The 26,085-nt window shown below is 35.3% G+C and overlaps 1 protein-coding gene across 1 annotated transcript in view; it reads right to left on the reverse strand.

The window, feature by feature from the left end:
* Spock3 (SPARC (osteonectin), cwcv and kazal like domains proteoglycan 3) overlaps positions 1–13,751 on the reverse strand; it is a 439,938-nt gene extending 426,187 nt beyond the window's left edge. The window contains 3 exon segments of the mRNA XM_047551520.1: positions 12,922–12,995; positions 12,998–13,109; positions 13,628–13,751. Coding sequence (XP_047407476.1) covers positions 12,922–12,995; positions 12,998–13,109 — 186 coding nt within the window. The 5' untranslated portion in view covers positions 13,628–13,751.
* Positions 13,752–26,085: the final 12,334 nt, after the last annotated feature.

A 26,085-nucleotide genomic window follows, 5' to 3' on the forward strand; every position in this document is an offset into this window, starting at 1 on the left:
AGAAAATAAGTCTGTAGCAAAAATAAATGAAATTAAAGAAAGAAAGGAAGGAAGGGAGAATGGTCACAAGTGTAATAACTGGAAGCTAGGTGCAGCTAGACCTAACAGTTTCCAAAATTGTTATAAGCCAAATGATAGTTACTGTAAGAATATATTCGTATTTCTTTTACAGTCATTCACACCAACAGAGAGTATTCAGAAGTGCACAGTAATGTAAAAAAAGAAAAGAAAAGAAAAAAAAACTAACAAAAATACGAGTAATATGTAGTTGCCAAATGTAGTATCCCTCTAGGAAGAAGCATTCTCTGAACAGTGTGTGATTTTCAATGACTGATCTTTGTAAGACTAATAAATGATAGGCAACTAGAGATCTCTCATAGCTTCAAGATAAACTGATCAAATCACAGTAGCATCATTTTGATGGTAAGACAATACATTTTATTGAAAATTTCAAATCTTTATGAACTTCTTGATATAGCAGGTGGGAAGATTGAGTCAATGTGACCATTTAAAAGGTCCAAACATAACATATACAAAGATGGAAATTGAATTAGTCCATAATGATTCATTTTAAGTGACTATTAAATGTTAATAAGCAACAAAATCAAAAAATAAATATGATTTTTACAGTGTAGCTTCAAATACTAATCTTGACCAGATTGATTAAGCTTATTGAAATGCTATTTCTACATTTGTAAAAGGGGATTGTGTCTACTTTTTAAGTTGATAAGAAATTTTGTTGAAAAAAATAAACTAATTAAAAAATTGTCAAAGAACTTGAATGAAAATTTCTCCAGAGATATTACAGATGGCTAACAAGTCTAGGAAAGAATGCCCAATATTACTAGTCATTAGGGAAATACAAATCAAAAGCACAATGAAGTATCACTTCATATCCACTAGGATGGCTATTATCACTAAATCAGAAAATAAGTGTTGGCAAGGATATGGAGAATTGGGAAATTTGTGTCCTACTGATGGGAATGTGAAATGGTGCAGCCTCTATGGAAAATTGAAAGTAGGATCTTTGACATATTTGCATACTCACATTCAAGCAGCAATAGTCACAGAAGCTAAGAGGTACAAGCAATCTAAGGGTCTACTGATGGATAAGTGGACAAAATACAGCTGTATGCATGTAATAGAATATTATCCAGTCTTACAAAAATAAGGAAATCCTGTTTCAGGCCACATTATAAATGAAACTTGAAGACACTATGTTAAGTAAAATAAACCCGTCAGAAAAAGACAAGTACTAACTGATTCTTTCATATAAAAACATATAAACTAGTCAAATTCATGAAAACAAAAAGAAGAAAGGTGGTTGACAGGACTAGAGATAGAATAAAATGGAGAACAGTTTTATGGGTGTAGAGTCTCAGTTTTGCAAGATGAAAAGGTTTTAGAGGTTAGTTTCCATACCAGTGAGAATACTTAACAATTCCGAACTGCTCTTTAAAATGGTTAATTCAGTAAATTTTGTTTCTTTACTACAATTAACAATAAACTGTACTGTATTTCTAAAAGAGTATCCTAAATAGGATAAAATACCTGAAGTTTCTAGCATACAATAGACACTCAAAATAGTATTTATAAGCCAAGAACCATCATCCCTCCAATGTTTAAAGACAATTTGAAGCCTCAATGCCTATGCAGACCATTCCCAGACTTACAATAGTTCAACCTAACCATTTATAACCTTATGATGGTATGAAACAACATACATTCAGGATAGACTGTACTCAGATTTTATATCATTTTTGGGATAGCAATAGGCTGTTTAGTGTTTTTGCTACACACTGGGCAGAGACAGAGAGCCATGGCTCCTAGGCAGCCATGGAATCACAAGGGAAAACAACCAAAACTATGCTATATTACTGTTATGATGTTTGCCAGGATAAGTGCACTACATGCATTTTTTACTGGTCCTTTTTAGTTATGCATTAACACTAGGATTCGTTTTGAAATAATTACAAAAGCATGGAATATAATTTGTTTTAATTCAGTTCCCAGTACTTCCCCTTTCCTTCCCCTTTTCCCTCCTCTCTACTAAACTTACCTTTTTGACTTAGATACTTTCAACTTCTGATGGGTTTATCAGGATGTAACTGCCCAGAAGTATCTGTTTTAGAGAGAGCCCTGACTAATACCAGCTGTGTGACATCAATCCTCAGATTCCTCACCTACACAATGGAAAATAACTGCAATCTTTACAAGAATGTTATTCATTAAGGTATTTTATAAAGTCACAATGCTGCTGGCATATAATGTGCTAGAAGTATTTGCTATTTTATTATATTATTATCAATGTCTGGTCAATGGAGACTCTGCCATTACTTATATTTTTCGTGCTTAACCAATTTGATACCTTCAATAAGCACATCTTTACAATCATCCTCTCTTGCTATAGTATATATGTATAGTATATACCATATAGTATATATATGGTATAGCATATAGCTATACCATATGCTTTTAGAAAATACAGAAAAGGGATGCATTTAGCTTACTTGAAAAATCATTTGAATATACTGCCATTAATTGAATGGAAATGATCTAATTATTTCCAATTAGTGTCAAATGAAGTTGTATGTACTTTATGAATTCTGAGCATAGTTCCATACTTTTCCCACTTTTATTTATTTGTAATTTTAAATATTTGTATTTGCTAGTTATATGTATTTGTAATTTGATATGCATTTTATTACATAATTAAAGGTGTTTATACTAACATTTATCACATATGGCTGAAGTTTTCAGAAAATAAAATATGACAATTAGCAGATATTCATCATTAATAATGATCTGGAAATTTAAAACATAGTTAACTTTCCTATGTATTCAGAAAACATAGGTAAAATGTGGTATTATATTAATGAAATACTACTAGAACTATCTTAAATCAGGCACATCAGCATATTGTTAATTCCTAATTCATATAAAGAGCTTAAAGAATGGTATAGAAAATGAAGCAATTCACAGATATGTCAGGTATTTGATTGTATATACAAACTGTACCTATATGTTAAGGTTCCTTTATGCCTGGCACATGCCTGTAATCCCAGCAACTTGGGAGGCTAAGGCAAGAGGATCACAAGTTCAAGGCAAACCACAGCAATTAGTGATACTCTGTCTCAAAATAAAAAGGGAAGGCTGGGGGTGGTGGTACATGCCTATAATCCCAGGTCTCTGGAGGCTGAGGCAGGAGGATTCGAGTTGGTACCCCAGCCAAATATAAATAAATAAACAAAAAATTAAAAAAATTAGAAAGGACTGGAATGTGACTCAGGAACAAAGTGCTTCAGGGTTCAATCCCCAGTACCAGGAAAAAAACAAAAGCACATAAAGTTCCTTTTCTAAATTATGTTAACAGTAAACCAAACTACCAAATGCTAAAACCTAATGAAATAATATAATTATCAAATTGATGCAATAGTTGCTTACTTACTTTTTTTCATATTGAAATATTATAATTACAAATAAATTTTTTATAAAAACATAACATTAAATTTATTTAATTATCCCTATTTTACAATAAGAGGAATAATATTCAAAGCACACATGATGCATAAAAAGATAGGAGTCTATCTCCTACAACTCTTCAAGATTTTATTATTCATAAACACAATTTTTAAAACTTTAAATGAACTAATGAAATATCATAGCATTATTTCTGAAAGAAGGAATAAAACTTTATATTATGTTATTATCCTCAGATTCTGAAAAGAAAAAATCTGATGTCCTCAGAAAAAGCAAATAGTCTTACTAGTTGGAGTCATTATTTCCTCAATAAATGAAAAAAATTTAAAAAATTGATTGTGAGGAAGAAGGTCAGACAACTGCTGGTGGGCATGTGATGGGAAAAACATTAATCCTTCAGAAAAAATTGCATGACTGACATGGCAAAATGGTTTTAGAAAGAGAGTTTTTAGCTTACTTTTATCTGTTGGATACTTTTACACTGTCATTACTGCTAACTTAATTTTAAGTGGGAACAAAACATTATGCAAATATTATATAATCACCACTTATAAAATAATCATGCCATAAATATATACAAAAAAAAGTTAAATCAAATTAAAGTTTTCCTTCAACAAGTATGAGACAAGTTTAAGAGACCAATTGCAATTGGCTATCTCTGCCATCCAGGCAAGATGCTCAGGTATTCTGGCTGTCAACAATGTCTGATGTCAAGTACCAAAACTGAAAGTGTAGGGTCTATACATCAGGACTGACAAATCGGACTTACCACAGTTCCTATTTCACAACCATTCCCAAAATACTAGTACCAAAAGATGTTCTTTGCCTTAAAAAAAAAAAAAAAAAAGAGCTTCTTGACCCACAAAGGCTTCCTTCCTAGTATTCCTTCCTTCAAGTATTATTATAGTAGAATAGTATTATTTTGGTATTATACTACTTTTTTGCACTAATGATACTTTCCTTTTTCCTGTAGCACAGCAAATACAACTTTGGCTGCAAAAGTATCTTGTCCATCAATCAACTAAGGGATGTGAGAAGTAAATTTGGATTTCCTACCACAACTACCACCACCACCATCACCACCACACCAATCACCATTAATGCTTCACATAAGAGCATTCTGGACCTATGCCCAAAGACCCAGAGTTAAGATAACCTAGAAAATAGGCTAAGTGCTAAAAGGAAGCAAGATCGGTCATCAGTCTTATTGTAATTACCTGTTGGATACCCTTCTTTGATTCTGACCATCAACCTTTTCTCTTAGAAATTAGCAAACCACTACTTGCTGCCAACTCTACAACCAAAACCTTAGGTACCATGAATTCCATCTCTACCATGGCCAGCACAACTTAACCAGCCACTGTTGGCTAAAAGGACAGAGGGATGATGTAGAATTAGGGAGGAATATTGAAGGCATTCCTAACGATTCACAGGCAATGATATAAATTTGTATCAGTGGACACAGGAGTGGAGGTTCAGAATTTTCAAGAGATATTTAGATGATGAACAGAGCACAACTAAAGATAGTAGCTACCAATGTTTTTCTTCTGGTACCAGGGATAGCTTTCTTCTTTTATTGTTAATCCTTTGCCATTAGAGAGTTAGACTGTAGCTAGGTACAGTCACAAAACTAAGTTCGGGTCCATGGGACAAAGTAGAAGTCATGTGTGACCAATTTTAGCTCACAAACCCTTTTACAGAAACCTGTCCTACAGGATAGAAAATTCTACTTATGGAGAGTCCCGTCAACTGAAAAGCCCAGGCCTGACTAGGCACTACTTGATAGTTACATGGTTAGGAAATAATACCATCCTAATTAAGGAACTTTGATTCAAGTCCTCCTTTATGTAAGAATTTAACTTTTCTCTGACCAATACATTGGCAATTAAAAATCAGGCATCAGTGAAAAAAATCAACCTGGGATACCTATGAAATATCTGGATTCAGCCCCACAATCATTTACTGAAGAACAGTAGTAGAAGAAGAAAGGGAAGATACTGGTGTTTGATATTACTTACAAGGCTGGAAAAATATGCAGACTTTAGGGCAAGATTATGTGTCCAGAGAGAAACTGTAGAAAAACAATTGGATGAATTGGAGAGGAGAATGCCAAGATCCATATTATTACTAACTACTGTTGACTATTATAAAATTGAACCCAATGGCTTGGCATTATATTTCCATTTTGGTACATAATGGAACTCATAATCCTAAGGCAGTTTAGTGCTTGACATTTTTTATAATAATTAAATTCTTATTTAAATTACAAAACTGGACTTAAGGTGGTCAGAAAAGGAATTGGTAAATGACAGCACCGTTCTAAGAGCCTTAAGGACTTTTCAGTTGGCAATACAGATATAATATGATGTTCTTTCCTTTATTTTCTAGTGCTAACTCTGAACCAGGTGAAGTGTAAGATTTGTGAGGGAGGGAGACCACAGTCTATAACTGTAGGAAGTTCACAGTCTAATGAGGAACCCAAATCTGTAAACTTGTTGACACAGAAAAGAGTAGAAAAGATGAAAGGATTTTTGTAAATGGGAAAAGACATATAAATACTCCAGGAGCTTTCGGGGTTGAATGGTGTATATAGAAGATTCAAAGATCAGCCTTGAAAAGTGGGTACCTGAAATAAAATAGTGACCCAGATCATGAAATCATGAAAACTAAAATCGAATAAAAATATACAATGTCACTCTGAGTCAGAATCATGAGCTCTAAATGCATTCAACCAAGTTGTTTTACTGTAAGAGTAGAAAATAAATGCTATATAGCACTACACACTGTTCCTTTTGCATAGCTAGCTAAAAAATTTAAGGGTCTAATCCTAGGGTACCTGACTTGCTAAAAGAAGCAAGAAAACACTGTGGGTCACACATGCAGTAGCAAATGAGATCATCTCAAGTTATGTGATGCAGAAAACTTATACAAGAAACAAAAAACAAAAATCTAACATGACTCAAATTTTTAGCAGGAGATTGTTGGTTTTCTACCTAGTGTTTGTGTATAATATGCACACACACACACACACACACACACACACACACACACATATATAGAGAACGTATATATAACATATGTTTATATTATATCTATAGTACCTAGAATTGTCTTGATTTTCACATTCCTTTATCTGTACCTGTTTGAAGATACACATGCACATACACACATAAAACATATATTTATAATACATATTAATTTATGAATAGATTTATGCATAAACACAAACTAATATATTTCTTAATTCATTTAGTTACACTTTTCTAATAAATCACTAGAAATTATAAGAGCCAGAGAAGTAAAGTATGTGCTGCTTTACTTTCTGTCCTTTTATTTTGTTAGGATGAACCCATGTTAAACTGACTACATTTTGTTCTCAATTCAGACTTTCTGAAGGACTTTGCTAATATGATACCACCTTTATCTAAGATACTCTCTAGAAATTTGCAAATCAGTGGACATTCTCTGACCTGCCTTCCTTCATTTTGTGATTTCTGGCCTGAGAAAACCAATTTAAATCTTTACTGGCGGGCTGGTAGTGGTGGTGATGATAAGGTTAAATACAGAGATGTGGAAAGGGACAACCATGACCATGGCTTCAATAGTACCCAGATGACCAGGACAGGAGTCAGGATGCTTCAAGGCACTAACCTGTTGTTTCTGGAATTACTCAAAGGGCTCCAATCCACAGATTGCCTAGGCTTCTCTTAAGAAGTCAGTTGCCTATCTGTAGATTAAATCTCTCATGATGTAAATAATATAAATAACAATCCAATAAGAACACCATTGCATCCAGTACTCCTCACCTATACCAACCTGTAAACATGTACAGGATATTCAAAGGCTTTTCAGGACTAAACCCCGTGCCAATCATCATCCAAAGTCAAAAGAAGCAAACAAAAATTAGAAAAACATTCAAGAAAATGCAATAAATAACTGTGAAGAATTCCCAAGGAAAACTTACGTGCTTGACCAAGATAAACATAATGAATGATTACAAGTGGTGTAAATATGGTCTCATAAGAAGCACTGAAAGTGCATATAAGAATTGGATAGTACTATTAGAAAGTATTTTTGAATAGAGAAAGTAGTAGTTTACTGTGCTAAATGCATCCATGTTTTAATAATGATTTAGTAACTACTAGGTATAAAAGTAAAATAGTAAACCCTACTGCCAACAATTAAGGCAGCACAAAGGACACCTTTGTGTCAAGGGTGTCTTCCCTGGTGCTCTAGAAAAACAACCAGGGTGCATCATTAACCCATCTACCCCATGCCAAAAAAAAAAAGTATAGTCAATGAGAGATAATATTTTTTGAATTTATCATTGTTTGAACCATAAGGCCTCAGGAATTGAACCATAAGGCCTCATGAAGTCAGATGATAATTACTTCAAGAAGGCATAGATATCAATTGTTCTATTTGCTTTCTTATAACATTATATTTGAGAGACTCAGGGATCGTTTCTCTTCTGCAGTCCACTAAGTTGTCAGGAAGAACCTTCACTGTCAGTCAATAACTCTCTGATTTTCTGTACACTCAGAACCTTAACTCAGAGGAAAACAGGAAATGATAAAGAAGTTAAGAAAGGTTTACTTACTATTCAGTATCCCCAAAATCAGGCCATTCTTATAAAGCCAAATTATCACTGGAGTGCCCCTGAGACACTTCAATCTGTATGTTCCATTTCACAATATGGTACATGTCCTTTAGATAATAATAAGGTTATATTTTAAAAGTTAAAACTGTAGGGATTTACTACTGTCTTCAGTGTGACCAAAGAGTATATTAAAGTCACTCAAGAAAAAAACATAAACTGAAGTTGACTCTGGTTTCTGCAACATTAATAGAAACTATTTCTTAAAGTTCAACATGAACCCCAGGTATTTTTTAATTGAAAAATAAATCTAATTTGGAACTTTAATTTTGATTTAATGATATAATCTTGATTTTGCAATATGATTCATTAAAAGTTAGCTTGGCCATTTCTAATCCTTTTGCTGGATTTTTATTGCACTGCTTCCAACATACAGTATTGAAGGGTTTCTTCACATTTATATTGCTGTCATTCTTAATTAGTACATGTTCCAGTTAAATCAATTATATATAAGTTTGATGATGATATTACATCATCTATTACCAATTAATTCATTGGTTCCCAAATTCCATACTCATTTATTACATGATGAAGGATATGATTTAATTGAACTTATAAACATAAATATTGAAATATGTATATATGAGACATTTGAGGTAATGCTTCACTTTCCTCATAAGGGCACTGATTTCAAGTTCTCCAAATATATATGTAAGAACTGAGCAAGCAAATCCTATAAACCACTGCACTTGGAAACGTAGTGAGACTTCCAAAATTCCCTCACTGAGAAATCTCCTCTTCTTGATTTACTACTATGCAACATTGCTACAAAAAATAAAACCAGCATGCAACCAGTGTATCTACTAAACATATCCCATTGTTGAGAGTTTTTAAATTTCATTTTTTTATTAAGGCTTTATGCGTGCTAAGCATGTGCTCTACCACTGAGCTGCACTCCCAGTTCCTATTTTATTTTATAATCATATGATTATACTTAGACATAACATTGGTTCCACTATACTCATTTTTAAATATATTAACTTCTCTAAATCTTTAGATTAAGTTAAACTGTAATTTGCTTCCCAAGACAAAGGAATTAAAAATCTCTATTAGAATTTTATAAATACAGTAATGATTTCAAAGAGTTAAGTGTTCTTTATGTTGATATATTCTGTACACACTGGAAGAAAGAAAATGCAAAAAAAAAAAAACTTTATTCAACATTACTAGTACAGAGTGGTCAAAAATTCTTTGCAGTATTGGGGCTGGGTAGCACACACCTGTAATTCCAGCAGCTTGGGAGGCTGAGGCAGGAGGACTGTAAATTGAAAGTCAGCCTTAGTAACTGGCAAGGCCCTGAGTAACTTAATGAGACCCTGTCTCAAAGTGAAATATAAAAAGGGCTAGGTATGTGGCTCAGTGGTTAAGCACCACTCAGTTCAAATCTTGGTAACAAAATAATAAAATAATTCTCTGAAGAGTTTTTTTTTGGGGATACCAGGGGTTGAATCAGGGACACTCAACCACTGAGTCACATCCCTAGCCCTATCTTGTATTTGTTTAGAGACAGACTCTCACTGAGTTGCTTAGTGCCATGTCTTGTGGTTGCTGAGAAGGCTTTGAACTCGTGATTCTCCTGCCTCAGCCTCCGGAGATGCTGGGATTGCAGGCATGCACCACCGAGACTGGCTGAAGTATCTTAAAAAAAAAAAAAAAAAAAAAAAAAATATATATATATATATATATATATATACACACACACACATATATATACATATATATATCTATATTTATATATATATACCTTTATTTTATTTATTTATACATATTTATTTATACATAGTCCTGAGAATCAAACCCAGAGCCTCACACATGCCAGGCAAGCATTCTACCAAGATCCACAACCCTAGCCCCTGAAGTATGGTTTTTGTTAAGACTAACTCATGGCAAGCATTAAGAAAATGGTCACCAGGGGCAGTGGTTCCTAAGTTCATCTACTCTCAAATAACACTTTCTATCTATGCTCCTTACTCCTAATCCTTTATTATAAATAAAATATATTCACATATTTATATTAGATATAAAATAAAAAATCATTTCTTTCTAAAATTATTCAATTGAAATAACCATGAATTGAGTTTTTAGTAGTATTCAAGGTATTTTTCAAATATTATTCAAAAGGCAGCACAGTTCAAACTTTTTTTAAGGAGTTGCTTTTAAAATAATGTCAATTTTGTAAAAGAGTCATTCTCCTGAGAAGGAAGGCAAAGATTATTTCCTGTATTAATGATGCTGAGGCATCACATAACTATTTTTTTCCTAAATGACATTATGTTTTTATGGGAAAAAAAGCACTAAAAAGAGCACTTCCATTAAACTGTTTCTATAAGATGTGGTTCAGATTCCCTGTGTCTTCATAACTGAGTATGTAAATCTGTTATTTAAGATATAATTCTTATGCACTACATATAAAGGTAGATTCATGTAGCAGTTTTTGTTTCAAGCAATGTCTTTTAATCATGTGCTTTCAGACAAAAATGAACTAATAAATAAATCACATCCAGAAAGATACAGACAAAAAAATATTGAGTTAATGATTTCCCAAAAGGGAAAGAATATGTAAATAGCAGTGAGGTGGAGAGTCTAAAATAAGGATTCTATGTTAGGCATGAGTTATGACTTGAGAAGCCATGCTGTCAACCTGAATTTCATCACGTTAATAATGAGCAACAGGTGGTTAAAGGAGAAATATAATGATAACACTTATCTTCTCCATGCCTTCCAGAAGTCATCTTTACAAAAATGTAATTATCTTATTAAAATGGGGTCTTTTAAACTTCAGTTTTGCAAAGAAGTCATTATTATATTTTTATGAATTGCATATACTTCAAAACAGATATTTGCTTAAAAATTTCCAGTAAATCCTTTATTTAAATTTATACACAATGTTGATGGAGTTTTCCCCTGAGATCATATAAGAATGCTTGAAAATACTATAGCAATAAAAACACTCTAGCTCTGTAGAAGTTGACTACATTAATTCCAGAAATTTTAGTTCCATAGCAGGCAACTGAGCAAGAGTTTAAATCAAACACATTCACAAACTGTCCAAATATAGGCTGCTCATTCTTACTGATTCAATAAAGCAATTTAACTAAAATCAGAGGACACTAAGATGTTCGATATTTAAAATATTTTAAAGAAACAAGTTCGAACTTCATTTTAAAAGACTGTAAAGCAGTAATTATATAAAGACATCAAAATGTGAAGCACTGTTCAAATATTAACAAAATTTTCAATATTCTTTTCTATGATGAGGGCACAAGAAACAGAAATTTTGTCCAGATTTAGAAATATCTCATTTGCTTATTTTTTGTTGAAGTTAATATTAGTACAAATTTAAAACAAATATGTAAAGGTTTACTTCTATGAGAGCATTCATTTAGCAATAAAAGGATATTTAAGTTTTTTTTTCACAAAGCATGTAAGAATAAGACCTCCATTAAGTATTATCATTATCAATTTTCATCCTTTGTATCCAAGCTGAATATCAATTAACTGCACCTACATTTAAAGTCAAATTACTCTCCCACCCAATCCCCTTCAGGATTTGGCTTGCCAGTTACTTTTTTGAAGGGGTGTTGGGTTAAGGGGGTCAAGGAACTAGATGAAAATTAGACCCAGCTTCCATTGATTTTTGCTAAATCGTGACAGTCTCAGCTGATGAAAGAAGTTAACTCATCTACACGTAGTGCACTGCAGATGGACTCCCTAAGAAATTCTCTCAAATGTCACAGTAAGGATTGGCAATCGTTTGTGAATCATTTCTGGCTCCCTTTCAGGCCTGGGGTTGAAAGCGAGGGTTGGGGGGTCGGTAATCAAGTCAGGGAGACCTCTTCACTGAAACAACCAAGTTGAGTGCGACAGGATGAATTGTGTTCTGGCCACAGACGGTTACAAGCAGTTCTTAGCACTGTTCAGGTCAGATGTGTGTGTATGTGTTGGGGGGCGGGGTGACTAGCATGTCTAGGACATTGGCTCCAGTCAAGCAGAAAGTCGGAGTCTCTAAAACTGGTTTCCTTTTTTTGTTTTTCTTAATTTACAAAAATTTTTTTCTGTAATTAGTTATACATAGTAACCCTTGAGAAAACTCCCCAAGAGACTTTACAATTAACTCTTTCATGGACGTCACCTGCAGGCGTCCCCACCTCGGCAGATTTTACAGCAGTGATTAATTTTGGAGTAAAACGTAATCAAATGCATCCCAAACACGTTCTCAGTTAAAGTTAATAGTGAAACACAAATCATATCGCAATTTTATGTAATCGGAGCTGCTCAACTTCTGCCTACTGGTGCCACCAAACAACCTCCTACCCCTGGAGAGCGGGCATTATAAATCTTAGGTCTTCCTACCTCCTCCCTCAAATTCCTTAATGGACCATTAGTAACGGGATCGATCCTAGTTACTTTAGTAGCAATACAACGCAAAGGCACATCTGCTGGGTTCAACAGTGCCAGAAACACCATTCAAAAGTTGAGAAGGTAGAGCCAGCACTTTGCAAACCTTTGGGGGCAGCGGATGGGTGTTCTGTGGGAGCGTGGGGTGGGGGCGGAAGAGTGGGAACCTGCTGTGACCTGAACTCCTGTGCATCCAACACGCTAGTCCTCTCTGATGCCAGCTGGGAGGTGGGCAGCGAAACTGCTAAGTTCTCCAGCCGCGGCGAGCAGCCCTTTCAAAATCCCTCTCCCTGGGAACTGAGCCCACTCCCCACCCCTAGCCGCCGCGATCTTTGCCTCGGAGCCCAGTGCGCGTGTGTCTGGGAATGGGGACGCGCAGCACTTACGTCTCGGAATTTGTTCCACTGTCCGACTTCCTTGTCATACTGAGAGATTGTGGTGAGCCATTGTTTATCATCCAGAAATTACCGCCGTCCGACCGCCCCCCGGCCGCAGCCACCGCCGCGGCAGCTGCGAGAGCCTGACTGCACCAAGCGGCTGCACACACACACAATACGGCTGACACCTTGAGCATCTGGGAAAGGAGACACAACCGGGAGGGGGGGGTGGCAGTGTCAAATAAGGGGTACGGAGACCAGAGCGACCCTGGAAGACATGCATCAGCAACGACGGGGACAGAGGGAGGAGGAGACGAGCAGAGTCCCTGGTGTCCCCTTCCCGCAGGCTTTACCCCCAACCCGGGCACTCACACACACGCAGCCCCAAGGAGAAAAGAGGGATATCAGCGAGGAAGCCCCAGCCGCAGCAGCAGCCCTAGCGGGCAAAAAAGCCGCTTCCTGGCACATCACCTTGTTGTGAGCCAGCACTGTGCTCGCAGCTCCTGCTGGAAATGCAGCCCAGCGCTGCCAACTCGCTGCTTTCAGGAGCTGCTGCACGCGCCGCCGTCTCGAGCCGTCCACTCAGCTCCCTGCGCCCGCCGCGCTCCCCCCATCTCCACCCTCCCCCCGCGCGCCGATCTCTCACTAGCTCCCCTCGGCTCACCCCTCCCTCCCCCATCTCCGTTTTTCCCTCTTTCCCCTCCCGCTATCCCACCTTCCTGTCCCTGAATCCAAGCTGCAGTGGGCTCCGGATGCGACGCTCGGCTGGAGCTAGAGGATGCGGTAGCTCTCAGCCTAGCAATCCTTATCTGCTTTCTAACCTCTCTGCTCCAGAAGAGGTTCTCCTGTTCGCGAGACAGCCTGCTCATTCTCTCTGCTTCTAGATTTAACACGGAGCGTTAAATCCGTTCTGCAGTTTCTGGGGTGGTCAGGCAGACGTGGGAAATGAGATCTGAAGAAAACTTTATGCATCACCAAGCAAGAAACCCTGGGACTTTTTATCCTGTAAACCTCCCGGACCGAGCTCCGCCCTAAAGCAAGGCCATCAATAGGGTCCTGGGAGATTCGTTTAATCTCAGAAAATGTAGTGAACTGCATTTGTGAACTTCTGGATTATTATGGAGCACAAACTTTCATGTTACATGGATGAAGTTTCTCTCTCTCTTTCTTTGTTCTTTTCAAAACCTAATCATTCTTTACCAGGTAGGGTGCTTGAGTGTACCAAAATCACATACATACACACACACTGTAGATGCAGTTCCCCTTTATTCAAAACTCCCTGGCGACTATAAGTTGTGGAACCTAAATCAAAAACTTTAAAAACGTATGTCTCCCTACTGCAAAATGAGATCCCTTTGAAGCCATAACGTAAATTCACTTCAAACCTCCCTTTGTGACAACATATCTGGTTCTCCTTGCCTTTTCTACATATCCTAAATAAACTGGACATAAATCAGTAACAACCCCCTGTCGAAAGAATCAGATAAAGAGAGAATCAGAGGAAGAGACTCTCTCCCATGCGCTTAGAGGATTCAGGTAAAGTACATGTAAATCAAGAGATTATTGGAAACCTAAAGACTACAATGCTATGTATCTCAATTTGACTTACTAGCTACCTCAGCCCAAACTATCTCTTTCAAAGGTATGCTTTTTGAAATATTCTTGTAACTTCCCTAATTGCAGCAAATATTTTAATAGTAGCTATGCCTACTACTCATATATTCCATTTCAATCACAGATGATACCTGCATAACATTTTTCAAATTATATTAATGGGGAAATCAAACAATGGTTATTAATTTCTAATTTTAAGTATAGGATTAAAATGAATGTACAATATGTAATCTAAAGGAAAGGAAATAAATTGCCATTTTTAATTTAGGAAAGATACTTTCCTCAATTCCCCCAATTTTACTGTGATTCCCAGGGGAAATCACAGAATCCATAATTGCAATTCACAGAACTCGTGATTGATTTAAACATATGATAACTTTAAGAATGTTAATGAATACTAATTCTCCAATGATAGATATTTGTTTTAGCCTATTCACAGAAAATGCCATACATTTTAGCACATTTTGAATTCTGGTTTCATATACCATTAAGATAATCCTCCAACATCTGCCTTCACTTCTTCCTGCTCCTGGGTTGTTCAGTTCCTCAAACCCTCTTCTTCAGTTCTCTACCTAAAATCTGAAGAAGTGTTTTCTTCTTAAGTCAATAAAAATATTTCAGAATGTTTTCAAACCTCACTCTTAAAATTTAAATCTAATGGAGAAAACACTGAAATTTTGCCCTAAATGCAACCCTGATGCATGGCAGAAGTCAGTAATTTTTAAGTAAAAATCATCTTCTAATCTTTGTAACCTACCTCTAAAAAAAGATATATGCTGCTATTTGTTGCAAAATATTTGATAAGAAATGATCCTCTGACATTCCTCCCCTGCAGCATTCCTTATACTTATTTAGCATAGTAAATGCTGTCTAAGGCTCACATGACTGACTTTAGATTTATGGAAGCACATATATTTATTTTATACCCCCATTTTCCTCCAAAATGTGCATATTTCATTGCTGCTGCTAACATGTTTACAGAATCTTTTCACAACTAGCTCTGACTGACAACTTTCCAAAATGCAGCTCCACACTGACTACCGCAAAGAATGAACATTTGCTAAGAAACAAGCAATGATAGCTATACACATCTCAAAGAGAAAAATCTTCTGATATTACATTAAACTCCACATCTTACAACAGGGTTTAAACACAAATTGCAAGTTTGAAATTCCATAGTCAGAAGATGTAGACCATGCCTCTTTATTTACTCTGATCTGGTATGGTGCACCTCCCCAACACCCACCCCACAACTTATAGAACTCCTTAAACCTCTCCTTCCAAAGTCACTGCCATTGTCTATGCTAAGCACTGGGCATGTTGGCAGTGAGAGTAAAAGTCCACCACGTGTGATGTTGTTAATCACAAAGAAGTCTTTTCTCTCGGTTTCTCTATATAATTGAACAACTTAACATCTTCAAAGAGCCTGTTTTCAACATTGAAAGAATCCTGAGAGGATTCCACTTCAGTCAACACTTCACTACTCAGTGGGGATTAATTGAAAGCTTTCTGGGAGCAGAACACAGCAGGGAAGAATAGAGAAGAGTATTAGGTGGGAGGTAAGATATGAAAGGAACATTTAGGGACCTTACAAGTCAAGGTGGGTAGGTACCTAGGGAAGTACTTCACTAATGGCTTCCCAGTTTTATTGAAAGCCATTCTAGAAAAGTGAAAAGTTCAAGGAACCAAAAACAAAATGAAGTGTCGTATGTAGGAGGGTTGGGGCTCGAAAACTAAGTGGGGAGGGGACTGGAACTTGATTTTTGTGTTGCTGGTCATACTTCACAAAATCACACAGGAAGACATAGGTTTTCAGATTCCTAGTCCTTTTTGGTCACTTCTGTCACTTTATACAATATGTATAAAATACAAATTCATTACTGAGGACACTGTGAGCTTTCATTTACTTCTAAATTTTGTTATTTTATTCTTCTACTATACATTAAATTATTCAGTCCAAAATTATTATTGAATATGTGTAAGGCATTTCAGTAGCTTTTTAACTACTAAGTCCATCTCTTCTCTAGCTTTTCATACTCTTATTTTCAGATTTTCCAGAGTTCTACCAAGACAAATCCAACCTTAAAAATGACAGGGGGTCCAATTTTAACCATCTTTGAGCTTGGATCTATAAGACCTTAATAGGACCCCATTTCTATCTCATTTCTGTAAATGCACACACACACACACACACACACACACACACACACACACACACACCAGAGTAGTCTTTCATAATTACTTTATATTTCCCTACTGTTAATATATGCTTTTATATTGTTATCCCAAGCATCATGAGGACAGGTAAGAAAGGTTCAACATATTGTACATCTTCCACGTGCCAGACACAGAGAGCCAGGTACTTTATGTACATAATGTCTTTTAGTCTTCACCACTTGTCCCAGATCTCACAGCTAGTATATACATAAATAAATGTTGAGGGTTGTGTTAATCATTTTTTTCACTATGACCAAAATACCTGATAAGAACTACTTAGAGGAGAAAAAGTTTGTTTTGAGCTCACAGTTCAAGATATCCAATCCACGGTTGGCCAACTCCACTGTTCTGGAACCAAGGTGAAGTAGAACATCATGGCAGAAGGGTGTAGCAGAGGAAAACTGTCTGCTCATGGCAGCTGGGACACAGAGAATATGAGGAATCAGGGACAAGACATAATCCTTAAAGGCAAAAGTCCAGTGACATACTTTCTCCACCCACACACCACCTGCCTACTTACAATGGAGTGATTCATTCAAATTCATTCATATTATTAATCCACCAAAAGGATTAATCCACTGGTGAGGCTACCTCGGATAATCTAATCACACCACCTCTGAAAAATCCTGCGTTGACTATCATGGACTTTTGGGGGAAAACCTCAAATCCCAATCAGAACAAGTGTTTATAAAGTTCTTGAGAATGATCTTACTACACTGCTTCTAGATTTTTCTCTCTCTGTAGAAACATCTCTGTAACATCATTTTTTTTTTACCTTCTTCAGTTCTACTGGCTTCATATTGTTCCTTTCCTACCAGGTGCACATTGATTTATCTCGATCTCATAAAAACTGTAAGTCATCTCTATTTAAGAAAAAGAAAGAGTGGTTAATTAAGGGGGCTTGTTGAACTATGGTGGAAGTCCTCTACTTCACGGTAGTCACCTTAGTCCTGTTGCAAATGATGGCCTTGTTCATTTGAGCCCTGCGTTTCAACAGCATCGATTAAGGAACCTAGAAAGCAATCTAACTGGTTGTATGTAAAGGGAATTTACCAAGCTTTACTCCCTCTCCTTATGCAAAAATATTTGCCAAATAAAAATTTGTCTTCCTGTTTCAGCTAACTAGTGGAAGGTAAAAAGATGGATATTAAGGTAATAAAAAGGTAATAAGATGGATATTAAGGAGCCTCCATAGTATCTGACATTACCTGTATAGATGGGTTAATGATAAACTATCCTAAAGACACAGCTTGGCCATTTTTGGAATATTTCATTATAAAGCTAGAGAAACAATAACCTGTAAACATCAACCATATGAAATACAGCCTTATATCAAATCCATATATAAGCTTAAATTAAGCATAATAATGGAGGGAATAAACTAAAACCTAGATATTAGAAATTCAGAACAAAATAGACCTGTTGATAGTATCATAAAAGCATGTCAGGAAACAGCTTTTTCTGTTCTTATTTTGGAAATTCATTTTCAGAAACCATATAAATCTTACAAGTCATTTTTACTTAATAGAAAGTACTAGTAATTATTATGATTTGCATTGTTTAAAAATAAATTTAAAAAACAGAATGGAATCTCTGCAACTGGAGTATAGTAGACTTTCATTGTTGTTTTTTGTTTTTAGAGGTGACCCTGCTTAAGCAAACTCATCATATATTAAAAACCTAATTTGACAAACAGGGCCTCATGTGATTTAATTTAATCGAAAACATTCAGTAGATAAACAAAATTTGAAAGCTATAATAAATATGAGAAACACATCAATCACTTCCAATGCTGTAATTCTTAAGAAGACACTTTCTGATATTTTGAACCAGAGGGTAATCTGATTAAATGAATTGATTACCAAGTAGATGGAACTGGGAAGTGGCCACTGAGGCAATTAGAATTTACCTTTGAACTGAGATATATTTCATTTTTAGAGAAATCTTTTTTAAAATTTCAATAAGCATTAAATATATATAATTGTGAGGGGTGTAAAGCACTGACACAAAAAGAGAAAATAAATATTTCAGAATATTTTTCAAATAATTTCCTTCCATACGTATGTACAGAATTACATACATTGTTATGTTAATGTCATTAAATTTAAAACTCTTCATGTCAACAAAAGATCTACAAAACTAATTCTGTCCTTGAGACTTATACCAAGGAATTTTTAAAATTTGATTGGAGCTACAGATTTGTTAATTAAATAATTCTAATATAAGAGTATTTATGAAGTTATTTTATTCTTTAATCAGAATTGGGCCTGGTTATAGCACTCCCTTGAGAATAACCAAACTATGGAACCAACCTAGATGCCCATGAACAGATGAATGGATAAAGAGAATCTGGTATATGTACACAATGGAATATTACTTAACCTTAAAGAAGAATGAAATTATGGCATTTGCAGGTAAATAGATGGAGCTGGAGAATGTCATGCTAAGTGAAGAAAACCAAAGACTGAATGTTTTCTCTGATATACAGATGCTAATTCACAATAAGGGATGGGGGCTAGAGAAGAATAGAGGTGCTTTGGATCAGGCAAAGGTGAGTAAAAGGAGGGGAGGGGACATACTATGTGCATATATGATTATACAACCAGTGTGATTCTACATCAGAAGAATGAGAAGTTATACACCATTTATGTATGATGTGCCAAAATGCATTCTACTGTCATGTATAACTAATTAGAACAAATTAAAAATTTTTAAAAAAGGAGAAAAACAAAGAATTGGGTCTGGCAGGGTTTTATGTTCTAAAATGGCTAGAGAAATTCTTAATCCAGATCTGCAAAGAATCTTTTAGGTTTATCTTGTGAATTATTGTTATTTGCCTTTTTTCAGTTGACTACAAACACATTATTCTCTATGTCCTCTACTAAGTTATTATCAGACAACTATTTTCAAAGAATAAAACCATCCCAAGTTCTAATACAAATACTTACCATTTAATTTTGTTCTCTGGAATAAATAGGGAGTTCTCTTCAAGGAAGTGGTTGTACTAAGAATGAAAAAAGATAGTGATTACTGTTCATATGAACAATGTCAGGAATCCTGTACAGGATAACTGAAATAAAGAAAGTATTTACTAAAAATTAAACAGAAATGTGGAACAATTAACCAAAAATGTACATTTTCTCTCTCAAAGGTAAAAAGACCTTCATTTGCTATTTATATTAAAACTATTTGTTGTTAGCTCTCTAAATGTTATGCAATAAACTTGAAACTGGGGATAAAAGATGAATCATTGCTACATAATCCCATTCTATAGAAGTCTCACAGTCTTGTCAGAAGGGAGACAAACACATAAATTAATAATTTAATTAGAGTATGGTGAGTGAAGAAAGCAATCATGTGGGTTTTTTTCCTGAACAAAAGGAGGACGGTGAAATGTGAATTAATTACCACATATAAATGGAAAGTTTATATATAGACTTGACCTCAAAGAAACAGTTCAAACAAAACTGGCTGATTTCTCAATCATCAACCAGGTTAATAATGGGCTTTCCAACATGAGACCTTCCCAGCAAATCCAGGTCTTTCACAGTCAGAAATAATGGCCACAGCACTTAAAATTTCACATTCAAAAAAGCAATATTTTTCTAAGACTCCTGCATGAGAAAAGGGGGGACCCTCTACTTTAGCAGTCTTTTCCCTGAATCATATTTGTTCTGGTTTGGTTACATATCCAACCCTGGATAGATCCCTGTAGAAAGGAATATAAGTAGACATGATAATCCAACATTCCGACTGTAACAGGCTGTTATCCTAATCATATATGGGATTTGTAAGCATGAGAAGACCTGCTTCTCCAAAGGACAGAAGAACAGAGAGTTATTTTAACAATGGCAGATCAGGGTGGCATATGTAATCAGTTTGTGGCAGGTATGTACAGAGAATAATATGGAAGCAAAAACACAGGTCATTTAAAAGACATGACTTGTCTTTTGGATCTGGAGTCTATCATGTTAAATGAAATAAGCCAATCCCAAGAAAACACAGTCCAAATATTCTCTCTGATATACAGATGCTAACACACAATAAGTGGGAAAAGGAAGAAGAGGAGTTCAGTGGAGTAGACAAAGGGGAATGAAGGGAAGGGCCAGGGATGGAAATAGGAAAGATAGTAGAATGCATTGGAAATAACTTTCCTATGTTCATATATGAACACACCACTACATCATGGAGACTTGATCCCATCAAGAATGGGATCCTGATTAGAATAAGTTATTAGAATTAGAATAAATCTGAATTAGAATAAGTCATACTGCATGTGTATATGTCAAAATACTCTACTGTCATGTATGTCTAAAAAGAACAAATTAAACAAAAAAGTTTAAAAAGGAAATCACACTAATGATAAATAGAAAATTGCTCTGAATGCTGTTCTGTGGTACATAAATAAGAGCCTATTTCAATGATTTGGCTATTATAAGAGTGTATAATTTTGAAATATCAATCCTTACTTCTTAGATGACAAAATTTAATTACAAAACCTTATTTCTTAAAAAAAAATGACACAACTTGGAAACCTTGAAGAATAAAAGAGATTAGGGCAGTTTGGTAGGAATAATGTGTCTTGTAGAAAGAGGAACATGAGTAAAATCAGAGAGCTGTGAAATAACATGGTGTTTACATTTTATGTTTCTTTATTCTTATATAAAACAACATTAATATGTGAACTGGAAATGAATGGACAATGATATTTAGGAAAAAGTCCAAGTAAAAACAATTTCTTTTAAAACATACCTTCAAAGTGCATTTCTAGCTCCTATGCCTCATTTAGTTGCAAATGTTGTTCCCCCATGGTCAATGATACTCAGGTACTTCCCCTGATTCTTAATTTTCAGAATAAAAGTTCACAAGATAATATGAACTCTTCTTTAGTTGTTATTGTAGGGGAAAGATTTTGATCTTTTTATTTGTACTTATTTTAAGCAAACAACACTAAATGCAAAATATTTACTTCACTAATCAAGCTTGGGTTGCAATTAATGGCAGCTCAATTTAGCTTAGTTTATATTTGGAATTGAAATATTTTTATTCAATTTTTGGGGAGATTTTTAATAACAAATTTATTATCTTGGAATAGATTTATTCAGGTTCTGTTTTTCTTATTTTGGCAGTTTTTGCACTTGGTACTTTTTGAGAAATTGATTTCATCTAAGTTTTTAAGTATAAAGTTATTTGTAATATATTCTTATTATCCTTTTAGTGGCCGGAGGATCTATCATAATAGCACTTTTTTATTACTAATATCCATGATTTGTGTCCTCTCATTCTTTGTTAGTCTTACCAGAGGTTTGCATTTTATTGTTTTTTGATAAACGAGCTTTTTGTTTCATTGATTTTTCTCTAATATTTTATTTTTCCATTTTATTGAATTATGTACTTTATTTTCTTATTTGAAGTGAATTTGCTGTCCATATTCTAATTTCTTAAGGTAAAACATTAGCTTATAATGTTAATATAAAATCTTCTTTCTTGAATACTATAAATTTTCCTCCCTGCTCTACTTTAGCTTCATCCTATTTTGTGTTCATTTTCCTTGTTACTTGCATTTTGTTTTCTATCAAACTTCTTTGGCTCATAGATGATTTGAAATGTGCTGTTTAATATTCCAATGTTTGGGGTTTTTTGATTCTTTTTCTGTTATGAATTTCTACATTTATTCCATGTGGTCAGAGAATATACTCTAGATGATGCCACTTCTTTTAAATATGTTGAGGTATATTTTATGATCAATTATATGATCTGTAACATAAATGTAACATAAATAGTCTACTAATGTTGAAGTTTTACATCTTTGAACAAATTATAGAATACTTCTTCCACTTAAGTTCATTTAAAAATATAATTTTCTTAAATATTTCTTCTACGTATATTGGGTACCACATGAGATGATGTTATAATTTTTCTTCAACCATCAAATACAATTTAAGAAACTCATGAGAAAAATATTGTATTTTATTTACTTTTTTTTTTTATCCATTCCATTGTTCTCATTTACTACTGAATCTCCAGGACTTCTTTTGCTATTATTATTTTTCTTTATAAAATATTCTTTAAACTTACTTCAAGGATAAATTTGCTAGTGATCTTTGTTTATAGCATTCTTCCATCATGTAGAATTCATGGGTGATAGTTATGTTTTTTATTCTAAATTTGAAATAGGATATGCCCTTTCCTTATATCCTTGACTTTGTTAGTGTATGTCTTTCACCATATTTGGAGAGTTTTCAACCACTATTTTTTTCAGGTGTTTTGTCAGTGTCTTCTCTGTACTATCCTTTGACTCCAATATTATTTATGTTAGCACTTTTGTTATTGTTCTTTGGGTTACTGAGATTCTGTCCTTTTTCTTTTTCAATCTACGTTCTCTCTGATGCTCAAGCCAGGTAAGTTCAATTGATGTGTTCACTGATTTCAAATTCATTATTCTATCCTCTCTCATCTTTGCTCTACTATTGAGATTATCTAGAGAGTTTATTTCATTTATTTTTTTAAGGTCTATATTTCCTATATTTCTATTTGGTGCTTTTTATAAATTTCATACTTTTGAAAGATTTTTTGATTTTTCCATTTACTTCAACAGAATTCGGAACTGCTTGTTGAAGCATTTTGATTTGCTTCGATAATATTTGTCCATTAATTCAACTGATTCACCCTGTTATTATCTTGGTATCAATGTATGTTGATTATTTTTCTCACTTTGGATATCATGTTATGAATGGTTCCTATTTAAGTTTTCTTTTTGATAGAGACCTGTTGTTGAACTATATACTACGTTAGGTGGGTATGTAATTCTAGTTTCTCAGTTGGATTCTGCTAGCCCCATTTTATGGCATAAATGGAACATTTTCTCACACCTTCACCATGTTTATGAAGATGTCAGGTTGGACGTCAGCTGTGCTAACATCTTCCCAGAAAAAGTAGAACACCTTTCTTTTGAGTTGAGAGGACAGGGCAGATAACTGAGGTCCATGCTGGACCTTTTGGCATATACGAGGGAGAACATGGAAGGTTGACTCACAACATTTAATTCTTGACCAATGGGGTGAAAACACAACCACACTAGAGCTTTCTGACACCAAGAGAGGAATGAGTGCAAGAATGCTAGCTAGCTTCTCCTTTCTGTCCCTCACTCACCCTGGTTGTTCTTAGGTAAATCTGGAGGTTCCTTCCCTGCTGGGCTCTACTGACACCACGGGCTAGGAGAATGTGGAGTGCTAAATAGTTTAGATTCACACTGGCTTGTCCAATTTCTTGAAACCTGGTTAGGGTGGAGTCTCAGTTCTACCCTGAAACTGCAGGGATGAGGGTAAAGGGTATCCACTGATGTTTGGATGCAGCAGGGTGGTTATTGCCTAAAATGTGTTCCCGTGTTAGCTCACTGGGTTTCTAGTCCTTTGGCTAGAGAAAAAAGGATGTTTTTCTTGAGAATTTCTGGCTGTTCTCATTGATACTTCCAGGTTGGAGCCTTCTGCAGTGCCTTATCTGGGACATACAAATAATACATCCATATACCTTCAGTTATTTCTTTAGTCTTGAGGTCTCTAGGCAGTACAACTTTTTTGTTTGTTTGTTTGTTATCATTTAGAGTCTTTCTACCATTACTTTTTGAATTATGATTGGGAATTTTTCAGTTGTGGGAAGGTGAACCTGGGAGAAATAGGGTCCTTCATCTTCCTCAAAACCAGAACTCTCTTGACTATTTTTTAAGAGCTAATTCATTGGTTTTCTGGATGGAGAATGTTAGTTGCCTACCCTAACAACAGCTATTACCATCCCTCTTTGAAATGGATCCCCCAAAATTGGCTAGGCATCTTACCACAAGTAAAAATAGATAGCATTTCTCAGCCTCCTCTGTAGCTGAAAACCACAGTTTTTATCCAAAGCTGTTTGAATAGAAGCATTCACTAAGAGTTCTTTGGCATTTCTAGAAAAGGTAAAGGCACACACAGTTCTGCCCAGTACTCTTGCTCCTGCTGCTGGGATAAAGGCCTGGATGGTAGAGATCCACCAGCCATCTTATGATCCCAACACGTCAATTGTTGAGGATGACAGCACAGCATGACCAGAACATGAGTCCCTGATGATATTGGGTAGTCATTTCAGTTAGAACGAAATAGGTCTATAAAAAAGTCATACTTTTAAAATGTCTGCAGATGCTTTGGATTTAGTGACTCATGTCTTACAAATAGATTATGGCAGAAATAATGCAATGTGACATCTGAGACTAGGTAATAAAAAGAAGTTCCCACCTGGCACTGTCTCTATTTTTTTTTTTTTTTTCTTTTTCTTTCTCTCATGTTTCTTGCTCTGGAAAATCTAGCCACCATGCTGTAAGAACACTCAGGAGACATATATAGACAAGAACTAAGACTCCCTCACAAATAGCTAGTACCAACTAGCCAGGGATGGAGTGAGCCCCCTGGAAGCAGATCCTCCAAGCCCAATTAAGCTTTTCCATGGTTATAATTCTGGCCAAGATCTTGCCTGCAACTTTACTAAGGGCCTCTGAGTGTAAATTGACTGTTCTGCTCCTAATTCATAATCCACAGAAACTATGAACAGTAATAAATATTGAGTATTGTTTTAAACTTCTAAGGTGGGAATAATTTGTTACACAGCAAAAGATAAATAATACAAAGGGGTATTTTGTTAGGTCACTGTTGTGTGTGTGTTTGTGTGTGTGTGTGTGTGTGTAATAGGCATCTGAACCTAATCTGAACTTAATCAAAGGAGGGAATGAATGTACTACAAGGACCATAGACAGGCAACTGGGCTTCAAAAATAATGGATTAAGGTGTGAGGGTCAGTCTGGAAATGGCAGTTCTGTTGTGCTGTGTGCTGACCTAATTTTCTCTAGCCATGTTCAATATCTCCCACATGGTGGAACAACTTGGAACCATCAATAGCTTTCATACAGTGTATCTGTTTTCAAAGACAAGTTAAGTCCTTTCTGTTAAAACAAACAAACAAACAACAATAGCAACAAAAACCAAACAACAACAAAAAAGAAATGGGTGAAAGACTCCAATTGGACAAGTAAGGAAAGGAAGTTCTTGAGGTGGCTGGAGAGAAACAGAAATTCCTTATAAAAGCAGGTGGAGAAAGGTGGGGTCCACAGGCCCATGTGAGTCCTTTACACTTGCTCTTTCACCAAGACTTAGGGCAGGAATTCAGTCTTCATTCTTATTCATTAACTACCTCCTAGCATCAAACAGCATATGTTTTCCTAGTCCCCAGATAAAGGTGAAGAGAGTTTTAAGTTGTAGAGAAAGGAAGAGATGTATCTACTCAACCTATATAGCACTTTCCCTAGGAAACCTCTCT

This window comes from Sciurus carolinensis, chromosome 4 (genome assembly GCF_902686445.1).
Source record: "Sciurus carolinensis chromosome 4, mSciCar1.2, whole genome shotgun sequence".
NCBI lineage: Eukaryota > Metazoa > Chordata > Mammalia > Rodentia > Sciuridae > Sciurus > Sciurus carolinensis.